Source organism: Taudactylus pleione, unplaced genomic scaffold (assembly GCF_031769625.1).
Source record: "Taudactylus pleione unplaced genomic scaffold, aTauple2 ptg000329l, whole genome shotgun sequence".
Classification (NCBI taxonomy): domain Eukaryota; kingdom Metazoa; phylum Chordata; class Amphibia; order Anura; family Myobatrachidae; genus Taudactylus; species Taudactylus pleione.
The window spans coordinates 1,413,268-1,428,427 of NW_028284730.1; the positions used below are offsets into that span (position 1 = coordinate 1,413,268).

The 15,160-nt window shown below is 43.9% G+C and overlaps 1 protein-coding gene across 1 annotated transcript; it reads left to right on the top strand.

The window, feature by feature from the left end:
• The first annotated feature begins 502 nt into the window (after positions 1-502).
• Positions 503-9,224, top strand: LOC148509218 (cytochrome c oxidase subunit 5B, mitochondrial-like). The gene is made up of 4 exons (XM_088443177.1): positions 503-824; positions 5,086-5,156; positions 8,356-8,455; positions 8,888-9,224. Exons 1-4 carry the CDS (start codon positions 554-556, stop codon positions 9,001-9,003), a joined length of 558 nt encoding a protein of 185 aa, XP_088299303.1. The 5' UTR covers positions 503-553; the 3' UTR covers positions 9,004-9,224.
• The last annotated feature ends 5,936 nt before the right edge of the window (positions 9,225-15,160 follow it).

A 15,160-nucleotide genomic window follows, 5' to 3' on the forward strand; every position in this document is an offset into this window, starting at 1 on the left:
TTTTTAATTCTTTCCACACTGCAATACGTCATACTTGCCGACCTTTTCAATCTCCTCCCTGGGAGAACCCGGGGAGTAGAAGCAGCTGGGTCGCGACCGGGGTGGGGCCTGACAAATCACTGCATTAAGCTCCTCCCCTCTGCAGCAAATTGCCGCTCATTTAAATAAGGGGTGTAGCTAAATTACGCGATTCATGCATCATTAAGTCCCGCCCCCTACACTGGGACCTGCGATCGCTGCGGAAGTTCTCCCCACTTCATTAGGAAGTGGGCAGAATGCGGGAGAAGTGCCTACCATTCCGGGTGTGCAGGGGGGGGGGGGGGGGTTAACCGAAAAATTCGGGAGCCTTCCGCGAAAACTGGGAGGTTGGGCATGTATGCAATATGCTGACGAGAAGGGTGTTTCAACACAGGTGGCTGCAATCATAAATTAGGTGGGAAGCCCAGAAGCAGAGCATTTTGTACCTGGTGGAAGGGGTCATGTTGGAGGGTCTGCAATTATGTAGTTTTTTTTTTGGAGGGGGGTTTCAATTTATCTGCATCAGTCTCCTTGTATGTATGCAAGAAGTACCATTGACACAAGTGGAGGCCGCCATTCCTTATCACGTGATGCAGCATACACAGAAGAATCGCGCAGGACAGGAGCTGACGTGTGGCTGCCGGGCTGTGTCTTCCTGCCTGTAGAGGCTTTTGTGAGACTGATAGAGTCAGACTGTCACTGTATTATCATGGCCTCCAGGTTACTGTTCCGCAGCGCTGTCCGCGCCTTCGCCAGTACCGGGGCTGCGAGGGCGGAGGCCCCAGCGCGGAATATGTCTGCTGGAGGTGAGCTGATCGCAGCCCGGCGCAGGGAGAGGCACAGGCCGGCCGGAGCTCACCCCAGTCATTCATTCATTCCCACACACCACAGATCGGACTCTGAGCCTCCCCTGCTCTGTCTGCTGTACCTTATGTCCGGTCTGCTTATTATGTAATAAATGTATATCGGATCGTCAGATTGGCCCAGCCCAGGGGCTTCCCTGCTCCGTATGTGACTTGTAGTGCGCTGCATGCAAGGTCTGAGCTCAGCTCACTATAGAGACCTGCACTGTGTGATTATTCTATGTAATGCATGATGCAGCGGTGCCTCAGCCTCTTGGTTGGTTCAGGACCAACCAATTAGGCCAAAAGTCATGTTGGGGAAAACATACTCCACACTTTAACCATGCGTGAGAGCAGCCCTCACCATTATTATCGGTGCTTACATTACACCTACCCCAAGGTGCAGAAGTAGGCTGGTCATGCCAACCCTATAATTCGGGGCACGTGAATTACACCGGTTCTTTGGCTGATTAAAAGCTGGTGAGATGTAGACTTGAAGTCAGCCAGCCACAGAACCTGTGTACTTCATGTATCCCGAGTTAAAGGGATGATATGGCAAGCCTATGCATAAGGTATGACTGAAATAGGCGTCCTCACAGCATACACATGGCTCATACGCGTAATATACAAGACATAAGATGGTTCTCTTCTGTGCCTCCCAAAGCACCAATTTCACAGAAAGAGAGACCTCGATCTGCGCTACTCATAATTACCTGGATGCAGAGGTGTAGAGTGTGGCCATGGCACCCGGAGCATGTGTGCTCTACCGCGACCCCCCCAAAGTGTGCCAAGCAGGTCCAGCATGTACCCACTCACAAAGCTCTCACCTCCTCACACATATCCCCCAACACACACAGCTCCTCCCCATTACTCAGCTCTCCTCCCCCCAAACACAACGCTCCCCCTCACTCAGCTCACCTCCCCTTACACAGTGCTCCCCCTCACTCGGAACACCCCCACAGCTCTCCACTCACACCCTCTCACACATACAACTTTCCCCACTAAGGGCCGTATTCAATTAGCTGCGAAAAGTCTGAATCCACGGAAAAGTATCGCGGGTCACGTAATTTTGCCAGGCAGAAACTTTTCGCCCTGTTGAATTGCAACGACTTTTCACATAAGTGGAAAGTCAATGCAATGTAATAGGCAGACAAGTTCGCCTATGAATAGCAGGTGGAAAAAAGTGGGGAATTGCGGTTTTGGGGTGCAAAGGTGGGGAAATCACCCTGCACCCATGGGACAAGTCCCCAAAGGTTAAATGTAAAAAAAAAAGTGGAACACCCCAAAAATTCCCTATGAAAAAAACAAGTTGGGGTACAAACTTAAAAACTAGCGAAATACGATTTTAGGGGGTCTGCAAGTATGGGGGAGGTGATTTTGGATTGCAGATGCACGCTGAAGGTGCGTTTTTCACCGTTTTTTAAACTTCTTTTTGCGATTTTTTTAACCATGCTTGCACCCATTTTCATGTACCCCAAATTTGCTGGGACTATTTTCACCCCAAAAAATCAGCTAAATGCTATTCTTCACCACTTGTGCAAAGACGCTATTGAGAGCATTTAAGTACCCCAAATAGTTTCAGCAGGGCTATTCGGGGGCAGCTACATTGATCCCCAATGTTAGTGCATCTTTCGGGGGGTGTCAAGCTGATTTCCCCAAATCTGACAGCACTTTTTGCCTGTTTGCGTTTCGCTGGGTTCCGTTTACGCGTCCTTTGGAATTGAATAGGGTGAAAAGCGGGGTCGCACATGAAAAGTGAATTCGACAAAAACACGCGATGTAGGCGAAAAGTACAATTCGCCGACGTAGGTGAAATTATCGCAGCTAATTGAATATGGGCCTACCTGAGATCCCTCCACACAGCTCCCTCTCCTTCCTCATTCAGATCCCCCCTTCACACACACAGATTCCCCCCCCCCCCAAAGATCTCCCCTCCTCACACACTCTTATGCTGCCCATCCATTTAACGATGCGGGTGACGACGGCACGATTACGATGCCGTCGTTTCCCGCGGCGTGAAGTGCATACACTGAACGTTCAGACGTTCAGTGTAAGCAGATCATTTATCCCCGAACAAGGCAACCTGACGGCGGTCGTCAGGTTGACCGTCATGTTCGGGCGATGACTGATGTTAAAAACGACCAGCGGGCGCGCGCATCGCTGGTCGTTTTTAACCTTTTACTGCCCGATTTGCGGGCGATTACCAAGCGATGGAGCAATAACAACGGTCGTTATCGCTCCATCGATAGGCATAATCGCCTAGTGGATGGACAGCATTAAACATACAGCTCTTCCACATAACATTGCTTCCGTCCCCTTCCTTCACACACATACAGTAGCCCATCTCCTCCCCCTCTCACTGTTGCAGGGCGCCGGGGATCAGCCATCAGATGGGGGGGCGGATCACCTGCTACTAAGCAGAGCGTGAAGCACATAAAGAGATCAGTGCCTCCATACTAGGGGCGTGTTGTTGGCAGAGCCACAAGCGCCGCTCTGCCCACAACTATGCTTCCTGTCTGGGGGCAGTAATCTTTTATGTGCTTCAGGCTCCGCTCAGCAGCAGGTGATCCACCCCCCGTCTGATGGCTGATCTCCGGCGCCCTGGATAGAGCCGGCGCCTGGATCACGAGCTCCACTGGAACCACCCTTGCTACTCCCCTGTCTGGATATGTGCAAAGATGTTTATTTGGGTTGATACATGCGGCCTTATTCAGAGATGTGTGTGACTCAGTCAGGCCCACTGTGGATCTAGAGTGAGCCAGTCTATGGAAAATGGGATTCTGACACTTCTCATAGCTCTCAGCGTAGTCTGTATCACTGGTATCTACTCCTGTGTAAGCCAGGCAAACTTTTTTTTTTGCAAGTAAATGTTATGAAAAATGTTAAAGTGCATGTACAAAAATAAGCAGCAGTACAATATACCGCAACAATAATATTGAAAAAGTATATACTCTATAAAAATGCATGTGGCATAGCAACAGGATCAAAAATGAAGATGATGCACAATTTAAAGCCAAAACATAATAAAAAGTAATAAAAGAGAAGAAAATGAAGAAGAGAAAGAAGGGTTTCATTAAAGAATGGGCTGCTGTCAAATAACTTATCAGAAAATGAGAGCCAAGGTACGCAAATTAGGGATTTGTACCTTTCGGATTCACAGAATTCCATCCAAGCAACCCATACCGTTGAGTAGGTCCTATACTTATCAGAGGAATACATAGTAATATCATCCATAGTTCTATACATTTCAATTATTTGAAACCAGTCAGAAAGGGTTGGGGGGGGGGTAGATTGCCAGCACACAGGGATAGCGGGATTAGCTGCACTATTGAAATACTTCAACAGTGATCTTTTTATACACATATATACGGGCGAAGCATGTAAATTCAAAAGCCAAAGTTCAGGCCCTTCTGGTATGTTTAAGCCTAGTATTTGAAGTGTCACCGAAATCACCTCGTCTCAGAAAACTCACAAGCCAGGACAGGACCACCCCATATTGAGTGGAATTCCCAAATCCATACCATACCTTCAACTATTTTCAGGAACCCAGGATACATCTTAGATAAAACGGACGGGCAACTATACCATAGGGATATGACCTAGATGAGTCTCAAGAGTGAGTATATTAGTGGAACTACTTCAAGACTTTTCAAATATAGACTTCCATTGAGGAATACTGATATCCATACCAAGGTCCCTTTCCCAGCTTTTAATGAAGTTTGGCAACATAGAAAAACTTCTCAATTAAGAATTGGTATATAATTGATAATATATGTGAGGAGGAGGTCAGAGATATCACCAGCCTCTCAAAAACGTCAGATCCCGAGTCCCCGCAGAACGAAGGTCTCTTGACATAAGGAAGTTTTTAACCTGGAGGTACCTCCATATCTCATTTGGGAGAAGCCACTTAGCCTGGATATCAGAGAAAGGCCAGTCTCTAGAAGAGTCATATAACGTCCCAATCCGCAAAATCCCGGCTCCGGACCACAGCTTTAAGACCTGTATCAAGACCCCAGGAGGGAATGCAGGATTGTAACCAGGAAAACTTTTATTTCACATAAGTCATGTCAGACAAATATAACTGAGAAATCTGTTCAAATAACATTATAGCTTGGATGCATATCCTTCTGGAGGTATATCTTGGTTTATACTTGCATTTGCTTTATCTTCCTCACCAGTGTGCAGTTATTTCAGCATGATTGGATTTTCTCTTTGTCTTCTGCAGGTATTCCCACTGATGAGGAGCAGGCTACTGGCTTAGAGAGGGAGATTCTTACAGCACTGAAGCATGGTGAAGTAGGTAGCACATTATGACACCGATTCATGAACTAGATTCTGGGAATCGGTATGATATCCCGGCTGCCACATGGCCGGGAGTTCAAATCCCGGCAGCGGCAGCCCGACAAAACAGCAGAGCCTGGCAGCGCTGGAAATCCCGATCGTGGTAAGGTAAGTATCTACTAACCCCCCTAACCCTAACTCTCCTTAGGGGTGCCTAACCCTAACCTCCCCCCCCCCCCTGTGCCTAACCCTAATCCCCCCCTTCCCCGCTGCCTAAACCTAATTCCTTCGGGGGGGTGCCTAACCCTGAGTCCCCCTGGGGGTGCCTAACCTTCCCTCCCCCTAGCCTAACCCTCCCGGGGGGGGTGCCGATTGTATACCAGATTCTGACCACTTTTATTTTGGTACCTGCTGATCTTTTTCATTTGTCAGCAGGAAGACCTAGTTACTCAGTCAAGTCAGGCTTCTAGATCTGTTTTACCCAGCACAGATCCAGCATCTATTGTCCTCAATACAAATGAATCCCAAAATTTCATCAGGAGTTATTCCTTTATTGGCATTTGCTACCTGGCGCCAGGAATTTGTCCAGCCCTGGTTTGTAGACATGGGTATATTGCAGATTTTTGTATTGAGATTGTTGTGCATCATAATATAGTGTACACCAATATAGGATACATAAATCACACATCTGTATTACTGTACAGTGGGATGTTCTAACTTCTGAGCTAAGCAGTTTTTATTCTAAGCATTGTATTTCTACATACAGATGAATGTTTCAGACCCAAGAGAGGGATAATTTCCGTGGACATAGGGAAGACAGGTTTGGTTCCAAATAAAGAGGCAGCTGGAAAATATGGTTATAATACTAATGATGGGTCACGTACCTTGTCTATTCAATTACTTTGATACCTATATATTGGAATCTTGATTGTCGTCAAGGTCCTCAGAATCAATAATTAAAAGTGTTAATATGTATAATAACCACTATAGAATATGTTGGTGCTATTGGTACACTTTTACCGGAACCGTCTTTCTTATGCTGCATACACACAGGAGCTCATTCAGACCCGCTCGCTAGATGCTTTCGCTCGCTCCCAGAGTATGCAAATCTACGCACACCCAGCAAGGCAGGCGATCGCACGGCAAGGCATTAGCATGCCCACTATGTCTTGGTTAGCGATCACTTTGTGTATGCAGACACCCACCAGCCATTCATAAGACGCCCACTTGCACACGTCATCTCCTGGAAGTGCATGAAAACATTGGTACATCGAGCACTATCGGATGTGCTCGCAGTGCTTGAGATTGACTATACCTTGCCGCAAGCACTGCGATCACTTCAGTGTGAAATACAACCAGGTGACGTGTACTATGACGCTGCCTGTTAATTATGCACACCTCTGAAAAGGCGTTGAGACACTCAGGTATGCCTGCATTCGCACCTCCACTCCCCTGTTTCTAGTGCCTGGCTCCTTTTACCGCCCACAAACGGCCTCTCTTGTCACTCATTCAACTGGGCCATGTATGCTGGGTGAGCGAGCGCTTCCCGATCTTTCGCAGTAGTTCGCGCATGCATGAGCAAATATCGGCCAGCTACAAGCAAACGCTCCCTAGTGAGCCGGTCTGAATCGGCTCCACGGTACGATATCTATGAGCGATAACGATATCGTTCAACGATATATCATTCATTTTTATGCAGTACACGACCAACGATGCACGTTCCCGCATGAACGATAACGATATCTATGATCGTCCGTACATGCAGCCCAACTAGCACGATATTGTCAACTTTGCCTGTTCAGAGATGTGGCAGGATGACTTCAGTGAATGAGATCTTTGAAAGATATCTTTCAAGTCGTTGGTGGTACAGAGCGTACTGTGTGTATGTAGCTTTAAACACTTTGCTCCTGTCTAGCTGCCTGGGGCTCGAACTGTCTTTTTTTTCCTTTCTTAGTGCAAATGAAACAAAATACAATTAAATAAAGCAAAGTGAAATGCTTTTGTTTCTGGCAGTGGCTTCAAAGGATTGTGTGCTGAGGATCTAGTCCTATTGTATGAAAACCTATTTGTTTAAGAAACGAGAGGAGAAATTCTTGGTCAGCACGGTTTTGTCAAGGCCTATATTAGACTGCCTGTCAGGTTGATGATTCAGGACTTGTACTGATACACGTTACTGTCAGTTCACATGACAGTTGCAACAAAGTGGAGGGTTGGCCTATTTTCGATACAGTAGCAAGCCGTTTGAGGGTACAGAATCACAGGACACAGTGTAACCTACATGAAGCTCGCCTGTACAAGCCCTTGCACGCCAAATGAGATGTACAGTAACAATGCAGTTTTGTATGAGTTGATTACACTTTCATATATTGTCAAGCGACTAAATTTCAACAATTAATAGAGTGTGTAAGGTTATCAACCTTCAAAGTGACTAAGTGAATATTGAATGACAAAAATGCTAAAAGAATAAACAATAGTAATTGCCTATATAAGTAAAGTGCTGGTGTATATATGTGTGCAAAAATATATTTTTTAAAACATTAGATGTATATTTTAGAGAGAAAGTGCTAATGTGCCATAAATAACAAGGTATACAAAGTGCCGTGAAGTCACGAGGTAGATCTCATAAAGAATACATATACTAAAAATTTCTAAAAACATACATTTATTTACACAAATCGACAAAGTACATATTAAAATACCACCACTAGCATAAGGAGGCATACTTAATATTGCACATAAACAACTGAGGACAAAAAAAAATCACAGTATAAAAACAAATATTGAATAAATAAGAGGTCAAGCTTATCTGAGATAAACAAGTGGACTTCTATAGTCCATGCAGCACCCAACCCGTTTCGTCCAGCAGGGACTTCTTCAATAGCTTCGGGAGCGACAGGGTTAGGATACTGACACCTGCCTGTAAGTATCCTAACCCTCCACTACTATGCCTAAACCTACCCTCCCCCTAGTGCCTAAAGCCTACCCTCCCCCTAACCCCACTACTTACTGCCGAGATTCCGGTGCCGGCATACACAGAGAGAGTGAGATATAGATGTAATGTGGAGGATTTCTCTAATAGACTACAGGCTGCTTCATTGACCTTGTATCATGGGTAAATGTGTTTTTTGATCTACAAGAATATTTGGCCTCTGCAGAGCATGCTTAATAGTCTGACACATCCTTTCTAGTAAAAATGATGTCTTCTCATTCCCAGGATCCATACAACATGCTGAAGCCAAAACAGTACAAAGGGAGCAAAGAGGATCCACATATTGTTCCTTCTATAAACAACCAGAGGATCATAGGCTGCATCTGTAAGTCAGAAAGACTTATGTAACTGTCTTTGTTTTATACCACTGAATTGTTTTAAACCTTCCATTCAGATATATTAGCACTAGGCTGGTGGAATGAAGCCACTTCCAATACTTTAGGGGAGAATTCAGTTGTTGTATGTGGCGCGCTAATTAGTGAGCACCCGATGGAGCAATTTGAATTGTTGCTCCGTTCAGAGCACGTTTTTAACGCCCAAATGTTGGGCACCCTAACCATGACTTAAGACACAAACCCAGTCTATTTGGGCACTACAAGCCTAGTAAGTAATGGACGCCCAAAAATAATTTTCGCGGTGCTAAAAAAAAAGACAATTGAATCGCTCTCTTATACTTCCTGTTTATGGTCCGTAAGATAATTTGTTTAACCCAGACCTCTGCTACTGTATTGATGGTATATCTTGTGTGTATACACAGGTGAGGAGGAGAACACGTCTGTAATCTGGTTTTGGCTACACAAAGGAGAGGCTCAACGCTGCCCATCTTGTGGCTCTTTCTACAAGCTTGTAGCACGGGAACACCATCACCACTAACGGACACCGAAACCTCCTGTCTCGCTTGCTTTGTATGTTTTAGCCGTTACACTTTACAGAGTCCTGTATTTTATTCCTTACTGGCATGGGACCATTAATATTAAAATTAAACACTCCAGCCACTACGTCTTGCTTCTACGCTTTATTTCCATAGGCAGGGACATTTGCTTGCCATATTTATTTATCTATGGGGCTGATTCAATTCAGCGTGCTGTTGACAGTGCCGCAAGGAACTCCCAAAGCTATTCAATTCAGCACGCTGTTAGGTCAATGAAATCAGACTAAAGTGCCGGCCGCAATGCTGTTTTCTGGCTTAGCATGGCGTTAATAGCCTCGCGGCCGGCACTTTAGTCAGTGAATGACGGTTCTCACAATTAAACACCAAGGTTAAGTCATGACAACCGGCATTCTCCGACTTAACTTGTAAGTGCCGGGCTAAACAGCGCGCTGAATTGAATAGCTCCGGGACCAACTTCCAAGCGCTATTCAACTCCCACTAAATCTCTTGCTCGCTCTCTCTCCTCACGGCAAATAGCTTCTATTAACACGGCGGTGATAGTTGACCGCAAATTTTCTCACCTGCGGGTGGGGAAGGCTCAGGGCAGGCTGTTTTAGCGGTGCGCTGCTAAAAGGTCAGGGCCCATTTTTCCCTTTTAAAAATGGATTGATAAAATTAACATGTTCCTGTTGATAGGATATTTGGGGTTTAGCTTCCAAAAAAACCAGAGGGCCTAATTCAGAGCCAGACGCTCTTGATGAGCGCTCGCTGTGAATCAGGGCGTTTTTTTTTGTTGTTGTGGCATCACTGGTGATGTCAGTGGTGCCTCCCACAAATGGCAGGTGTTCCTTCGGGAACGCCTCTGTTTGTGTAGCCACCCCCCTCCCCGCCTACAAAACGGGGCGAGCTGTCGATCAACATCGACAGCCGCCCCTTTTGTAGTGAGCCCCGGAGCTAGAGAAAATCTCTCTCCGGGGCTTGCGCACGTGCGCAGTACCCCACCATCGACTGTGAGCGCTATGCGCTCGCAAGCGTGTCTGAATCAGGCCCAGATTCTTTCATTTAGCAATCTAAGGACACAATAAGCCTTCCATTTACAGATGTGTCTTTGTTGTTCACCTTTGTTTTTACATGATGTTTGAGTTCCACGTATTATAAGAGTGGTGGGTTCAACTAACAATATGAGCGCAAGTTAGGGCAATGTAGTGAAACCCATTTTGCACAATGCAAAGCTACATTGGGGCAATTCAATTAAATGCGATGTTGAATAGTGCCGGGAATGAGTTCCAGGAGCTATTCAATTATCCCCATCGCGCCTAGCACTTTATATTGGGAGATGCAGGTTACGGCACCTAATGACGGGTGTTTAGTTGCCATAACATGTATTCTCCGTCTTGAGCGCATGCCCGAAACTAGCACTGCGGCACTGAGGCCCTACGTGTCGATTTCACAAATCTCAGCAAGGAGCCATAGGGGTAGATGTACAGTACTTAGCCATGGAGAGAGATGATGTGCCAACCAATCAGTTCCTAACTGTCACTTTACAGGCTGTGATTGAAAAATTACAGTAGCTGATTGGCTGGTACGTTATCTTTCTCTACTGGAGAGCTATCAACGGTGCATGTTTTCCAGGTCTCATCACAGAATCACAAGTGAAATAATTAGCTCCACCTGTGGATCTTTTAAAGTGTGTCAGTGAGTTATGACTACACCTGTGTACCTGCTGGGTGGTCTGGAAAATGTAAACTATTAGTAGCTCTCGAGGATGGAGGTTGGCTACCCCTAAACTAGACGAAATGGACAGATTGAGCAGCATGTAGGCTGCGGGAACAACCCTGCGGGAGCTCGCATGGCCGGTCATTATACTGTACATGCACACTTGCCAACATGGACGATATATTGGGCTGATCTGCCGACATATTGTCTATTGTGTACCCAGCTTTAGAAGGAGAGGTACCAGGCAGTGAAAAGAGTAGAGAAGTTATCCAAAGCAAACAAACGGCTTCTACCTATCATTTTATTGATAAATGCTACCTCAAAGCTAATGGGTTGCTATGGGCAACTGCCCTAGTCTTTTCACTGCTTGATATATCCCCCTAAGTTTTGTGCGCCATCTGGATAATACAAAATTAATAGCCAAAACTGTATTACAGTTAGTATCGGGGTGGGAATTGAACCCAAGAATCAGTGTTGTGAGGCAGTAATACTAACCATTACACTATCCATGCTGTATAATAAGCATTATGGAATATGTTGGTGCTATAAAAATAAAATGTGATAATAATACAGTACCATGAATTCTCTAATCTACACTGCAACAGCTAATATGCTATTGGTACATTAATACCAGAACCGCCTGTCTTTTCTGCTCATGTCCAGCTACCAGGGGCCCAGAATGTGTGTTTTGTTTTTTTTCTTTTATCTTAGTGCAAAATAAACAATAAAACATGAATAAATCAAGTGAAATACTTTTGTTTCTGGCAGTGGCTTTAAAGGATTGTGTGCTCAGAACCCAGTGCTAGCTGTATGGAAAACCTGTTTAAGATACAAGAGAGAAGGAATTCTTGGTTGGCATGGTTTTGTCAAGGCCTATATTAGACTGTCTATCAGGTTGATGATGCAGTAAAGGACTTGTACAGATAAACGTTACTGTCAATTCACATGACAGTTGGAACAATGCGGAGGGTTGGCCTATTTTCAATACAGTACCAAGCCGTTTGTGGGTACAGAAAGCATGTAGTGTAACAGTACACAAGTCTATATGAAGTTATTACAATATATGTTTATGAGTGAGATATAGAGGGGTATTCAATATGAAAGGTTAACTTCCCTGGCGAAGTTAACGTTTCATATCTGAGTTTTTTTCTGCGTAAAGGTATTGTGCGCGCTCCCGCTTATCCCCGTATTCAAAATAAAATTAACGAAAACGGGAAACTCCGAAGTTGGATTTGCGTAAAGTCACAAATTTTTCCTTAAAATAATTGTAAGACCCCCCTAAAGTTGTAAAAACATGGGGGAACACTATGGGTACCCCCGTTTTAGCCTTTAATTGAAAGTCGGGGATTTAAATAGCCGCAGCAGGTGTTTTTTTCCCGACATTGAAGAAGTGATGCAGAAGAGCACTTAGGTTATTTTTTTCGTTTTTTTAAGTGGTCCCATCAAATTTGGGGTACATGAAAATGGGTACTAGCATATTTTGGTGTCCCTAAAGTAAGTTTTTAAAAATTCTGCATTTGTGCACCTGCCGCTATAATTCTATTCTAGAAAACACATGCCGCATACTTGCAGAATAGCCCTGAACCTATTTCCCTATTGTTATACAATTTTTTCCCATTTTTTTTTTTTTTTCACCCCAATTTTTAAATTAATTTTTTGGGGTGTCCCTATTTTTTTTTTAAACTTTTTTTGACACAGTTCTTTTTTAAATGTCAATCTCAGGAGTGCAGGCTATTTTTTTTAAGCCTGCACCCCTAAACCCCAATTCTGCACTTTTTTTCGACACCTATTCAATGGTAAAAGTTATCACCGTTTTTTATCAAAGACTTTTCAAAACTGCGATAAGTCTTTGAAATTGAATACGGTGTAAAACTAAAACCAGTGATATTAACGCAAAAAAGTTAAAAAGTGCGATATTAACGCAAAAAACTATGTTATCGCACCCATATCGAATACCCCTAATAGATGTAGTTTGGAGGGTTTTATTTGTTATCTAATTAATCTTACAACGTATCATATTTGTACAGTTTATCAAAGTTTTACAAATAAAAGTGTATAATCGTTTGGAAATTAAAAATATATTTTTTTTATGTATGTAAGGAGCTGGCTCCCATTTGTCACAGTAAGTATGTTTCTATGTTATACTTCACAGAGTTAGATAACAGCCATCTTTCAAAATTCTTACATGCACAGATGTCCTTACACATCTTTGCTGTAGTCGCGCCAATAAGTCCCTCTCGGCGCGCCAAGTCCCAAGAGACTCTGATAGTGGCGGACGTCTTATTTTTTTGGGGGGGCGAAAATACGTCTCAGTCACAATGCGACTAGGGACGCACCAGCAGACTCTGCTAATTAATATGCGATACTTGTATATCTGTGTGCGACTGAGCCTCTGAATCTGTATACAAAGTGCTACAATGTAGCGGCTGCAGCTTTTTTCATTTTACGTTTTGTTGTGCATCCTATACAGACGTTTTGTTGTGCATCCTATACAGACGTTTTGTTGTGCATCCTATACAGACGTTTTGTTGTGCATCCTATACAGACGTTTTGTTGTGCATCCTATACAGACGTTTTGTTGTGCATCCTATACAGACGTTTTGTTGTGCATCCTATACAGACGTTTTGTTGTGCATCCTATACAGACGTTTTGTTGTGCATCCTATACAGACGTTTTGTTGTGCATCCTATACAGACGTTTTGTTGTGCATCCTATACAGACGTTTTGTTGTGCATCCTATACAGACGTTTTGTTGTGCATCCTATACAGACGTTTTGTTGTGCATCCTATACAGACGTTTTGTTGTGCATCCTATACAGACGTTTTGTTGTGCATCCTATACAGACGTTTTGTTGTGCATCCTATACAGACGTTTTGTTGTGCATCCTATACAGACGTTTTGTTGTGCATCCTATACAGACGTTTTGTTGTGCATCCTATACAGACGTTTTGTTGTGCATCCTATACAGACGTTTTGTTGTGCATCCTATACAGACGTTTTGTTGTGCATCCTATACAGACGTTTTGTTGTGCATCCTATACAGACGTTTTGTTGTGCATCCTATACAGACGTTTTGTTGTGCATCCTATACAGACGTTTTGTTGTGCATCCTATACAGACGTTTTGTTGTGCATCCTATACAGACGTTTTGTTGTGCATCCTATACAGACGTTTTGTTGTGCATCCTATACAGACGTTTTGTTGTGCATCCTATACAGACGTTTTGTTGTGCATCCTATACAGACGTTTTGTTGTGCATCCTATACAGACGTTTGTTGTGCATCCTATACAGACGTTTTGTTGTGCATCCTATACAGACGTTTTGTTGTGCATCCTATACAGACGTTTTGTTGTGCATCCTATACAGACGTTTTGTTGTGCATCCTATACAGACGTTTTGTTGTGCATCCTATACAGACGTTTTGTTGTGCATCCTATACAGACGTTTTGATGTGCATCCTATACAGACGTTTTGTTGTGCATCCTATACAGACGTTTTGTTGTGCATCCTATACAGACGTTTTGTTGTGCATCCTATACAGACGTTTTGTTGTGCATCCTATACAGACGTTTTGTTGTGCATCCTATACAGACGTTTTGTTGTGCATCCTATACAGACGTTTTGTTGTGCATCCTATACAGACGTTTTGTTGTGCATCCTATACAGACGTTTTGTTGTGCATCCTATACAGACGTTTTGTTGTGCATCCCAAACAGACTCCGGTTACAAACAGATAGCAATTGTCGCATATCAAATTAATCAGCACAGTCTGCTGATGTGTCCTCACCACATCGAATTGCGACTTACATGCATTTTTGGCAAAAAGACACCTTACGCTAGCAGGGTTACACAGGACCTGGCGGCTCACTCACGCCAGGCAAGTAGCGCTGCATGGCGTATTGAGGCTAGATGTATGGCACATATGTACAAGGCAACAGTTACATCAGTGTTACGTATAATGAATGCTTCACATTCTTCCAGCCCCTATTTTTCCACTACCATCTGGATCTTTGAACTTGCATTGTCCTTATGCCTCCAGCCAAGAGATACATGCTTTGTTATGCCCAGCCAACCCATCAGAAGAAAATCTAAATTAAAGTGATCCTTAAGGTTTAACCACTGATTCAATTGAAAAATACCTTCATCTAATGGCACTTGCTTCCATTGAAGCACGCTTTAGACTACTTTTAGGAGCATCTACCAACGGGTGAACTCATGGAGAAACTGGAGCACTACAGTATAAATCTACGGGAACCCATATGTACTATTATTTCGTTTTTTGAACCAGCCTGGAAACTTGCTACAAAACAAGTAGAGCAGTCTATTATTTTAGGTCTGCTACTTCAGTGATACGTGTACCCTTTTTACCAAATGATATTACTGTAGCTGATCTGTATTATACATCTAGCATTTTGCCAGTTATTTCTGACATTCATTTTA

What these genes read in the sequence shown, in the direction of transcription:
- LOC148509218 (XM_088443177.1), top strand. Translation starts at nt 554, where the DNA reads ATGTATGCAAGAAGTACCATTGACACAAGTGGAGGCCGCCATTCCTTA. An exon ending in CAGCACTGAAGCATGGTGAA is followed by an intron (nt 5,157 to 8,355) that starts GTAGGTAGCACA and finishes TCTCATTCCCAG; the next exon opens with GATCCATACAACATGCTGAA. An exon ending in GAGGATCATAGGCTGCATCT is followed by an intron (nt 8,456 to 8,887) that starts GTAAGTCAGAAA and finishes GTGTATACACAG; the next exon opens with GTGAGGAGGAGAACACGTCT.